Here is a 9,906-nt window from a genome sequence, read left to right as displayed (position 1 = left end):
GGATAATTTTTTTTTGTATTTTTAGTAGAGATGGGGTTTTGCCATGTTGGCCAGCTGGTCTCAAACTCCTAGCCTCAAGTGATCTGTCCACCTTGGCCTCCCAAAGAACGGGGATTACACGCTTCAGTCACCAATCCTACTTCTTTTTTATTCCCTTCTCCAGGTGTAGGTCCTCAGAGGGCTCTCTAATAAACTTCCTGCTTGTTAATCTCCATTTCAGAGTCTGCTACCTAAGGAACCAAATCTGTGTCAGCATTCGCGCTGTTCTGTGGGGAGGCAGAATTGGTTTGCCTCGCCCCTGTGGTTGGGTGGGTATGTGACCAGTTCTGCCAATGACTGAGAAGTGACATGAGCCACTTCGAGGCCAAGCATTTAACTGTCAGGACCAGACTCTGAAGAGCTCTTCACTTTCTATCAGGGCATCTGGCAATGTTTAGGAACATTCTGTGGGCCTGAATGACAATAATCAACCAAGCTTCCAGCCAACCAGTGATTGGATAGGTAGTATGAGCAAAAGTAGAGAAAATCATTGCTTTAAGCCACCAGGATCCTGGGGCTGTTTGTTGCCATGGCTAACCCCATCTATCCTGACTGATACACTGAATCACTACAACGGCCTCTGAGCTTCCCTTGCCTTACTGCTTCCCTATGCAACACTTCCCAAGTCTTATCAGCCTCATGGCTGCCAGTGGTAATTCTAAATCAACTCCTTCCTTCCCCACAAAGATCTCCCCATAAACATCAAAATTCTGAAGTACAGGGTCATTCAAGTTCAGGCATCATTCTCAATCAAAATCTCTCTGTCTTTGTCTCTCTATTCATCAAGGTTAAAAAAACAAAAACAAAAAACCCTCTTTATAATCCCCAACAAAAGTCATGTTCCATGCCTGAAATATCCATCTACCTTCCTCCTACTTGTCCTTCAAAGATCAGCTTGAGTCACTCCCTCTAGGAAGCTTCCTTGGTCCTTCCCTTTTGCGTTATTCCTGTCTGGTTTAGACTCCCTCCACTGATCACCTAAAAAGGCAAAGTCCTGGCCGGGCGCAGTGGCTCAAGCCTGTAATCCCAGCACTTTGGGAGGCCGAGACGCGCGGATCACGAGGTCAGGAGATCGAGACCATCCTGGCTAACACGGTGAAACCCCGTCTCTACTAAAAATACAAAAACTAGCTGGGCGAGGTGGCGGGCGCCTGTAGTCCCAGCTACTCCGGAGGCTGAGGCAGGAGAATGGCATAAACCCGGGAGGCGGAGCTTGCAGGAGCTGGGATCCGGCCACTGTACTCCAGCCCGGGCGACAGAGCGAGACTCCGTCTCAAAAAAAAAAAAGGCAAAGTCCTTTCATAGACCTTGGTTTCCTTAACTGTCTCCCTTACATGAAAATACATTTTCTGAAGGCAAGACAAAAGTCTGTTTTGATTTTGTGTTTCTAACATCTTGGCATAGGAACTGAGACTTGGTGAGCCCCTGATAATTAATTTAGGTATGAATGAATGAACAAATGAATAAATCAATCCATGACTCCAATCATTATATTTTATAGAGAAGGACCTAGTAAAGGTAAACTGAGGACTCATTCTGAAGATTTGTTTTTTAATTTCTAAATAATTACAATTTTTGTTTTTGTTTTTGTTTTTGAGACAAGGTCTCACTCTGTTGCCCAGGCTGGAGGGTAGTGGCAAAATCTCAGCTCACTGCAGCCTTAGCCTCCCGGGTTCAAGCATTCCTCCTGCCTCAGCCACCTACGTAGATGGGGCTACAGGCACACACCACCACACCAGGCTAATTTTTGTATTTTTTGTAGAGGTGGGGTTTCGCCGTGTTGCCCAGGCTGGTCTAGAACTCCTGGGTTTAAGTGACCTGCCCACCTTGGCCTCCCAAATGCTGGGATTATAGGCATCAGGTGCCACATCCAGCCATGACTAGGTTTTTGATGAGAAAATTTTTCCGTATTCCTTTAAGTTCTGTTTTTCTGTGATAGAATTATGGATTTTTCTTCCTCCAGTATTCTCCACCTTTTTTTTCTTGTCCAGGGATTGGCAAACTTGTTCTGTAAAGGGCTGGATAGTAAATATTTTCAGCTTTGTGGGCAATAGTCTTGTATCAGCTACTGAACTTTAAGTAGTTCAGACACAACTGCTCAATCTTGCCGTTATAGTGTGAAAGCAGCTGTAGATAACATGTAATGGATGAGCCTGGCTGTGTGCTAACAAAACTTTATTCACAAAAACAAGAGGCAGGCCAGACTTTGCCCGCAAGCTGTAGTTTGCTGACTCTCTTTCTAGTCCAACTAATTTAGAAGACTGTGGAGAGTGAAGGGTGAGGGCAAGCAAACTGTATACAGTATGAAATGTACAAGGGCTCAATAGAGAATTGTCCTTTGGAGGACTTGGCCTTTGCCAACCAGTGTGGTGAGATCCAGAGTTCAGGCATTACCAGTTTGTGGATCATTGGAGTCTTGGATAGAGCAAGATTGCCTCTTCAGAGACCCTAGTGGGAGATAGCTGTGACCTTCTAGATTTTAACTGTGGGCTTAGCTAAAAGAGGATGTGCTCTACCGTGTGGAACACAGTCCAAACACCCAGGGTCCACCCCACATATGCTGCTGTGGGAAATTTCACAGTCTCTCTTACTTAGCATCCTCATGAAACATGTAAAAATGGGAATTCAGTTTCCAGGCCTAGAGGAACTAGTCTCACCTATAAAAGCAATAGTAATGCCCCTAGCTACCCTCTATCAGGTATCTTCTCTGAGTTCAGTATTAAATCCTTTACATAAACAAGAGCTAACATTTATTGAGCATTTGCTTGTGCCAGGAACAGTGCTAAGTGATATATATGTTCCCTCATGAATTTCTCACCCTATTTTATAATGCAGCTACTTCTGTTCCCCCACTCTTACCCAGGAGGAAATGAAGCTCAGAGAGGGTAAGCAATTTGTCCAAGGTCAAATTTGCTCAAGTTGAGCCTACAGACTCTGCTGTATTCTGTGTTGTACGCTACCCCCTCAGGGCCAGCAACTTGCTTCAGGGGAGCTGATCCAGCCTCTTATTGGTCACTTAAATATCCCGGAGTCTGTGCAAATTGCCTCCTGTTGGAGGCAATGACTCCCTTCAGAGTTTGCAAGAAATTCTACCTTTGGGACACTGGAGAGAAGGGAAAAACCTAATCCCAAGGAATAAACTGAGGGTTTTGTTAGAACATGTCACACTTAATAAAAAGCAAAGGGTGTTGATTATTTTTTCTGTAATATTCTGTCATCATTTTCCACCTAAGTTGTTTGTTAAACCAAATTAATTGCTATAACAAAACCCACCCAGGCAAGATATAAGGAGGATAGGGATATGGCTGATGAATCAGCTTTTAGCATGTAGCTTAAAGTGAAGGTGAATGCTCATGTCTGCCACTTTCGCCAAATTCAAGGCTTCACTTATAAAGTGAGTCTTTGTTCAAGGCAGCCTCAATGCAGCCTGAGCCTGCTTTTTATTTAGTCTCATTACTACAGAAATGCCTTATAGCTAGTATCTTAATTATTCATGGTTTGTTGGCAAATTAAGTTACTTGCTTCTCCAATATCTAGAAATGGAGGAAGTGTTCAATTCCAAAGAAATTATGCCTTCCTAGCTTTGCTGGCTTGACAATAATGTTGTTGGAAAATACTTTATGAATAGGTGGGAGATCTTATTTCACTTATAGTATATGAAAAAAAGAATACCCCCAGGAGCCTGCCAGGTATTTCATGTAATGGATACCTCCCTCCCCACCCTATTTCTCTCTAGAGTGATTAAGCTTTGGCTTTCCTTACAAACAAGACTATTCAGACTAGAAGCAAGAAAAATGACACCTTTTTATCAACAAGATCATATAAAATTTAGTTCAGTAAAATATGTAACTCCCTGGTGTGTGTGTTTCTAGTCCATATGCCTGAAAGCTGAGCAGTGCAGTGGAACAGTCCCCTCTCTGATTTAGAATTCATAATTATGGGATAGCAAAGGGGTATTCTTATGATAAGCCCCTTAACTCAAATTCCTGTGGCAAAATACGTACAAAAGTATTTGAGCATTAATCTTTGTACTTATCTTCAAAAATAGCTAATCTTTTTATGTAAAGAGCACTAGATTTGATATTCTAATGATGCAGTGGGCATTGTTGGTTGCATTTCAGCCAAGCATTTTGCCTTTTTTCCCTGGCAGCTCCGTGGTCTGAGGAGGGCCAACCTCACTCCTAGATTTGAAAATGGATCCATTCCCCCGATAGCCTTAGCAAATCAATGCAATCCAGTGTTTCTTAACCTTTTAATTCATTGTTATCTGCTTAAGGAGCCTTTTTAGATTTTTGTTTGTCACCTCTCCTTATTTATTTATTTAGAGACAGAGTCTCGCTCTGTTGCCCAAGTTGGAGTGCAGTGGTGTGATCATGGCTCACTGCAACCTCCACCTCCCAGGTTTAAGTGATTCTCATGCCTCAGCCTCCCAAGTAGCTAGGATTACAGGCATGTGCAACCATGCCTGGCTAATTTTTGTATTTTTAGTAGAGACAGGGTTTTGCCATGTTGGCCAGGCTGGTCTCGAACTCCTGAGCTCAAGTGATCCACTTGCCTTAGCCTCCCAAAGTGCTGGAATTAAAGACATGAGTCACCACACCCAGTTACTTTTTGTATTTTTAGTAGAGATGGGGTCTCACCATGTTGGTCATGCTGATCTTGAACTCCTGATCTCAAGTGATCTGCTCACCTTGGCCTCCCAAAGTGCTGAGATTAGAGGTGTGAGCCACCGCGCCCAATCTAATTCCTCCCATTTTAATGTCACAAATACACTGTATTTCTGTTTATATATTGCATGTATATTTGTGCTTTATAAATAAAAGAAGTGAATTTTTTTGCCATCCCCCTCCTCCAAAATAATTTTTGCCTCCTTTGGGCCATTTCACTCTCATTGAGAATGCATAAATTGTCATCCCATACTCTGTGCCAATCAGTGCATGGCATCAGGAGTGGGTACAGACCCTAAACTGGAGTTCCAGCATGTAATCTGGGGCTTTTTTTTTTTTTTGGATAGTTGGAGGACATGAGAAATTCTTTCTTTCTGGATGTGTGGATATAAGGCCTGAAACTGCTGTGATTATCTGCTATTGTGAGGGAAGAAACCAGCTGAAGATAAAGCCAACACATGAGCAAGACCAGGACTGAAAGCATGGTTACCCTGATCAAACAATACCTGAAGTTCATTCTACGCTAGACTTTTCAGCTATGACAAAAGTCATTTCTTTTGACTCTGTAGGCAAGTTTGAATTGTGTTTTCTATTACAATAAAAAAAAATCCTAACTGATAGAAAAGATAACATTTATTGGATGTTTTCTAAACTCCAGGCAGCATGCTACATATCTTACATGTAAATTAATTCTTTTATCAACCTCTGTGATTAGTACTATTAATTTCTCATTTTATAAATGATGAAGCTGAAGTATAGTAAGATTAACTTGCCCATGGTCATATATAGGCAAAGACTGGATTAACTCCCTTGTCTATTTAACTTGCAGCCTAAGGTATTAATCACTTTATATTACTATCTTTTAGCTCTACACAATTAAGTCACTACTTTTTCACTTAATATTTGAAAAGCATTAAAAAATGATCTTTCTTTGCAAACGATTATGTTGCACAATTAAGAATATTCAGAGGCTGAAAATATTTTTGAAAATCTTATTTTTGCAAAAGCACGGGAAATTTTAAACTTAGAAATCATTTTCTTCTAATTCTATATTCATAAAAGCCTTTGTTATTCATTTTTATTGATACATATTAGATGTACATATTTTGGGGGTACATGTGATAATGTGACACATTCATATAATCAAAGCAGGGTAATTGGGATAGCCAATGCTTTAAATATTTCAATTAATTAATTTTTTAGAGGAGGTCTTCCTCTGTCACTTAGGCTGAAGTGTAGTGGGGTAATTATGGCTTACTGCAGCCTTGAACTCCTGAGCTCAAGTGATCCTCCTGCCTCAACCTCTTGAGCAAAGAGGACTACAGATGCATGCCACTACACCTGGCTGATTTTTAAATTTTTTGTAGAGATGGGGTCTCACTATGTTGCTCAGACTGGTCTTAAACTCCTGGGCTCAAGTGATCCTCTCACTTCAGCTTCCCAAAATGTTGAGATTACAGGCATGAGTCACGGTGCCTAGCCATTAGCTTTTCTTTATGCTAGAAACATTCAAATTATTCTCTTCTAGTTATTTTGAAATGTACAATTTATTAATGTTAAAAATAAGGAGTGGGGACTTATTATTTTTTCTTTTTTTCTTTTTTTTTTTTTTTTGTAAGAGATGGATCTCACTACGTTGCCCAGGCTGGCCTCAAACTCCTGGGCTCAAGGGATCTTCCTGCCTCAACCTTCTGAGTAGCTGGGATTATAGACACACAGCACACTGCCTGACTACCATTAATATTTTAGATGTTCTTATGAATTATGATATGGTATTGGCTCAGTCACCATCCATTTTATAGAAAAGAAATATATATATATATATATTTTACTAGCTCAGTCTCTCAAATTGCTATAGTGCTTAAAAATTATCAATCAACCTTATAAAGAACCCATAAGGTCTCTGGTTTCTGGAATCTTTATTTTTGAATTGGTCAGTGACAGTATTAGAGATAAGCCATAAATCCTCTGAATCCTTGGGGAGTGAGGCACAGAATCTCTCTGGTTGGCTACAATATTTGCCTTTCCTTTATAAAAGTTTCTCAAACATTAAAAAGAAAAAACAAAATTACACAAGGGGCACTTATTCTACAGACCAAACTGAACAGAGATTTCCCAAGAGAGGAAAAAAAAGGCTTGAAAGATAGACACGCTTCTGGCTCCAAAAAGTCAGGGAGCTATGCAATGTGGCCAGATGGGACATGTCCACAATTCCCTAATACTCTCAAACTCCCACATGCTGCCCTGGTTCCCAACCTACCTTTCATATTCCATTTCAAAATGCAAGATACCACAGATATGTTATACGAAGCAGAAGCAGTGAAAGCACAAGTTCAGATGTTCCTCATATTTTAACTAGGATGACAAGGGGACGCTGACTCTTTAGATTTCCATAGGCTAACCTTAGGTGCTGGTCTTTTCATTTTGTCTGATTGATGGAAGACTATGTCAAAATCAAGTGCTTGATCATGTATGAGACACAATATAATGAGATACAAATTCTACACAGATTAGGAACAGGGTCAACTGGGGGGAATCCAGGAACTGCAACAAAGCTATTCCACATCACAGGAAAGAAAATATGATATTATGTTTCCACAGTAAACATCAGGTATATTTCTAATTAAACAATGCCCATTTTTAAAAATCTCAAATATATTAGCAACCAAAGCACAGAACTTTTAAATTCATAAATTACTGGTTTTGTTTTTTAATCCAGGCAAACTGCGGTCCCAGAGAGGATGAACAGTCTCCTAGTTGAGCAAAGTTGCTGCATTTTTTGCCTGCAGGATGGGACCCAGCAGAGAAATAAAGGGGCTGTGTTGTGTGACAGGGAGTAAATCCTAACATAAGCATTCCAGCGTGGAGCCGGGCCACCCCTCCCTTCCCTAGCCTGTCATACTCCTGCAAAGTGTTCACAATTTGTTGTCCTTCCTTCCAAAAGCCAGTAGACACAGAATCAGCTTTTCCTGGCTCTGCCTTACAAGTTGGGGCTGCCTGATGGAAAACTGAAAATCCAAAGGAAGGATGCAAATCCACCAAGGCCCCCTCTGCCAGCAAATTGGTGTGAAACCGTTGCTTCAGAAGCAGCCACTCCCAACCCAATGAAATTAAAAAGAAGGACTCATTTGAATGTCTAAGTGGCTTTCTGCAGACCCTCTGCTGCAAAGCAACAGCCTCCCTAGCTAAGCGCCAGCCAGTACACCATCCCTCTGTAACAGATGTCTGCAAATGCTGGGACTATCTCGCAAGTGCCCCCCATGCCCAATATGAAAAATTCACAAGCTCTGTCAAGCAATGGTTACCTAGAGCAGCATGCTGAGCGTTTGACCCAAGCAAGGGCCAAGCAGTCTGCTAGGAGTTTAAGAAGAGCTGGGGGGAGAAAATCATACAGGTGGAGCCGGCTTCCCACGAGTGCCGGGCATCCTGCTAGGGCCCTCGGGTGCCGCGCGCCCCGGCTCACCTGGTACACGTCCTGCAGCCCGCACCACGTCCGCAGCACCTGGTGGCAAGCCCGCAGCCTCTCCGTGTACCATCTCCGCAGCGTGGACACGGTCAAGTTCCACACGAAGCGGCTGCCGCTGAACAGCAGGTCCTCCACACCACACATGAACACCGAAGCCATGCCTCCTCCTTCGCTCCGAACCCGGGGTCCCGGCTCTCGTAGCTGCAGCCCCTACCCCAGCGGCCCACCCGCCTGGGTTCCCGACGCCGACTTCTGCTGGCAGCCGGGGGTCAAGCCTGCCGCTAAACTCGTCTTTCACCGTGCGTCCTGGCCAGGCTCCGGCGGCATGCCCTGGGATTGGGTGTCCGCCAGCCAACGGCTGCGACTGGCACACACAAGCCCAGTGTCCACCCCCGCCCGCTTGCAGCGCCGAGCAAGCTGTGCTAAGCTCCACCAAGCTGGCCCTCGGCGCTCCCCGGGCACGGGAAGCCCTGGCCGGCGAGGACTCCCCCTGGCGCTTCCCCAGGGCGCGGGGCCGGGACGCACGCGGAGCAACTCTTTGCAGGCTGAGAGGGGAGCTGCATTTCAGCACACTTAGCTTCCACGTCTTGCGCGCGCGCGCGTACACACACACACACACACACACACACACAAACACGCACACGCAACCCGGCCGAGTAGTCTAATCTGCCTCGGGGAACACCTTACTCATCTTGCTCTGTTCACACTGATAAACACCTCGGGGCTGCCACAGATGCAGAAGAGAGAGAAAGAAAAAAAAATCCTCCAAATCATCCCTTTGGACCCTACTCCTGGGGGATTAGCCACGAATGTTTCCTTGGTTCTGTTGGAAGCAGGAGATGAAGGCAACAGTCTCAAAGCAACAGGCAGCCCTAGAACCTGCCTTTGCTCCTAACTTGAGGGTCTCAGAGAAAATGACAACCTCCTGTGGTTGCCAGAAGGAGGGCAGGTTCCCTCACACCAAGATGCTGCTAATTCCAATGCAGCAGTCAGGGAAGAAAACAGAGTTCTTGATCCCTTGTAAATAGCTTGCCTGTTACTACTGCTGGGAAACAGAAGCCCATAAGAGAATCGGTGGTTTAGTTCTGGAAAATTCAGTCTCTGGACATGTCTAACCTCACCTGCCAGCACCAACCTGCGTGGGTAGTTTATTCTCCACTCAAAGCCAAAGGAAACTGTCCCACCACTCATGAAGTCACTAGATAATTAATTTTATTTATTTATTTATTTATTTTTTAATTTTTTTAAATTGTCCCTCAGGAATTGATACTGATTGTTGGAAACATTTGGAAAAGGGAGCTCAAAGAGTACCACCTACCACCAGTCTCTGTTTTCCTTTATTTATTTTTGAGACAAGGTCTGTTGCCCAGGCTGGAGAGCAGTGACTCAATCATAGCTGACTGCTGCCTTGAACTCCTGGGGTGAAGTGATCCATCTTCCCACCTCAGCCACTTGAGTAGCTGGGACTACAGGTGTGCACCACCAAGCCGGGCTAAGTTTATTATTATTATTATTATTATTATTATTATTATTTTAGAGATGGGGTCTCACTATGTTGCCCAGGCTGGTTTCAAATGCCTGGGCTCAAGCAGTCTTCCAGTCTCAGCCTCCCAAAGTGCTAGGATTACAGGCACGACCCACTGTGGCCAGCCTCTATTTTCCCTTAGAATGTATGAAGATTTCTCATAGCAAAAGTGCTGTAGCAAATTTCAGGATGGAGTTTTTTCCTGAATC

At 43.6% G+C, this 9,906-nt stretch overlaps 1 protein-coding gene across 1 annotated transcript in view; it reads right to left on the bottom strand.

Moving 5' to 3' along the window:
- Positions 1 to 8,480, bottom strand: part of FRMD4B (FERM domain containing 4B) — a 228,034-nt gene extending 219,554 nt beyond the window's left edge. The window contains 1 exon segment of the mRNA XM_011947154.1: positions 8,170 to 8,480. Coding sequence (XP_011802544.1) covers positions 8,170 to 8,331 — 162 coding nt within the window. The 5' untranslated portion in view covers positions 8,332 to 8,480.
- Positions 8,481 to 9,906: the final 1,426 nt, after the last annotated feature.

The sequence above is a fragment of the Colobus angolensis genome, unplaced genomic scaffold (assembly GCF_000951035.1).
Source record: "Colobus angolensis palliatus isolate OR3802 unplaced genomic scaffold, Cang.pa_1.0 Scaffold26, whole genome shotgun sequence".
Lineage (NCBI taxonomy): Eukaryota > Metazoa > Chordata > Mammalia > Primates > Cercopithecidae > Colobus > Colobus angolensis.
Note: the sequence above shows the minus strand (reverse complement) of the source record. Positions and strands in the feature narration are given on the sequence as shown.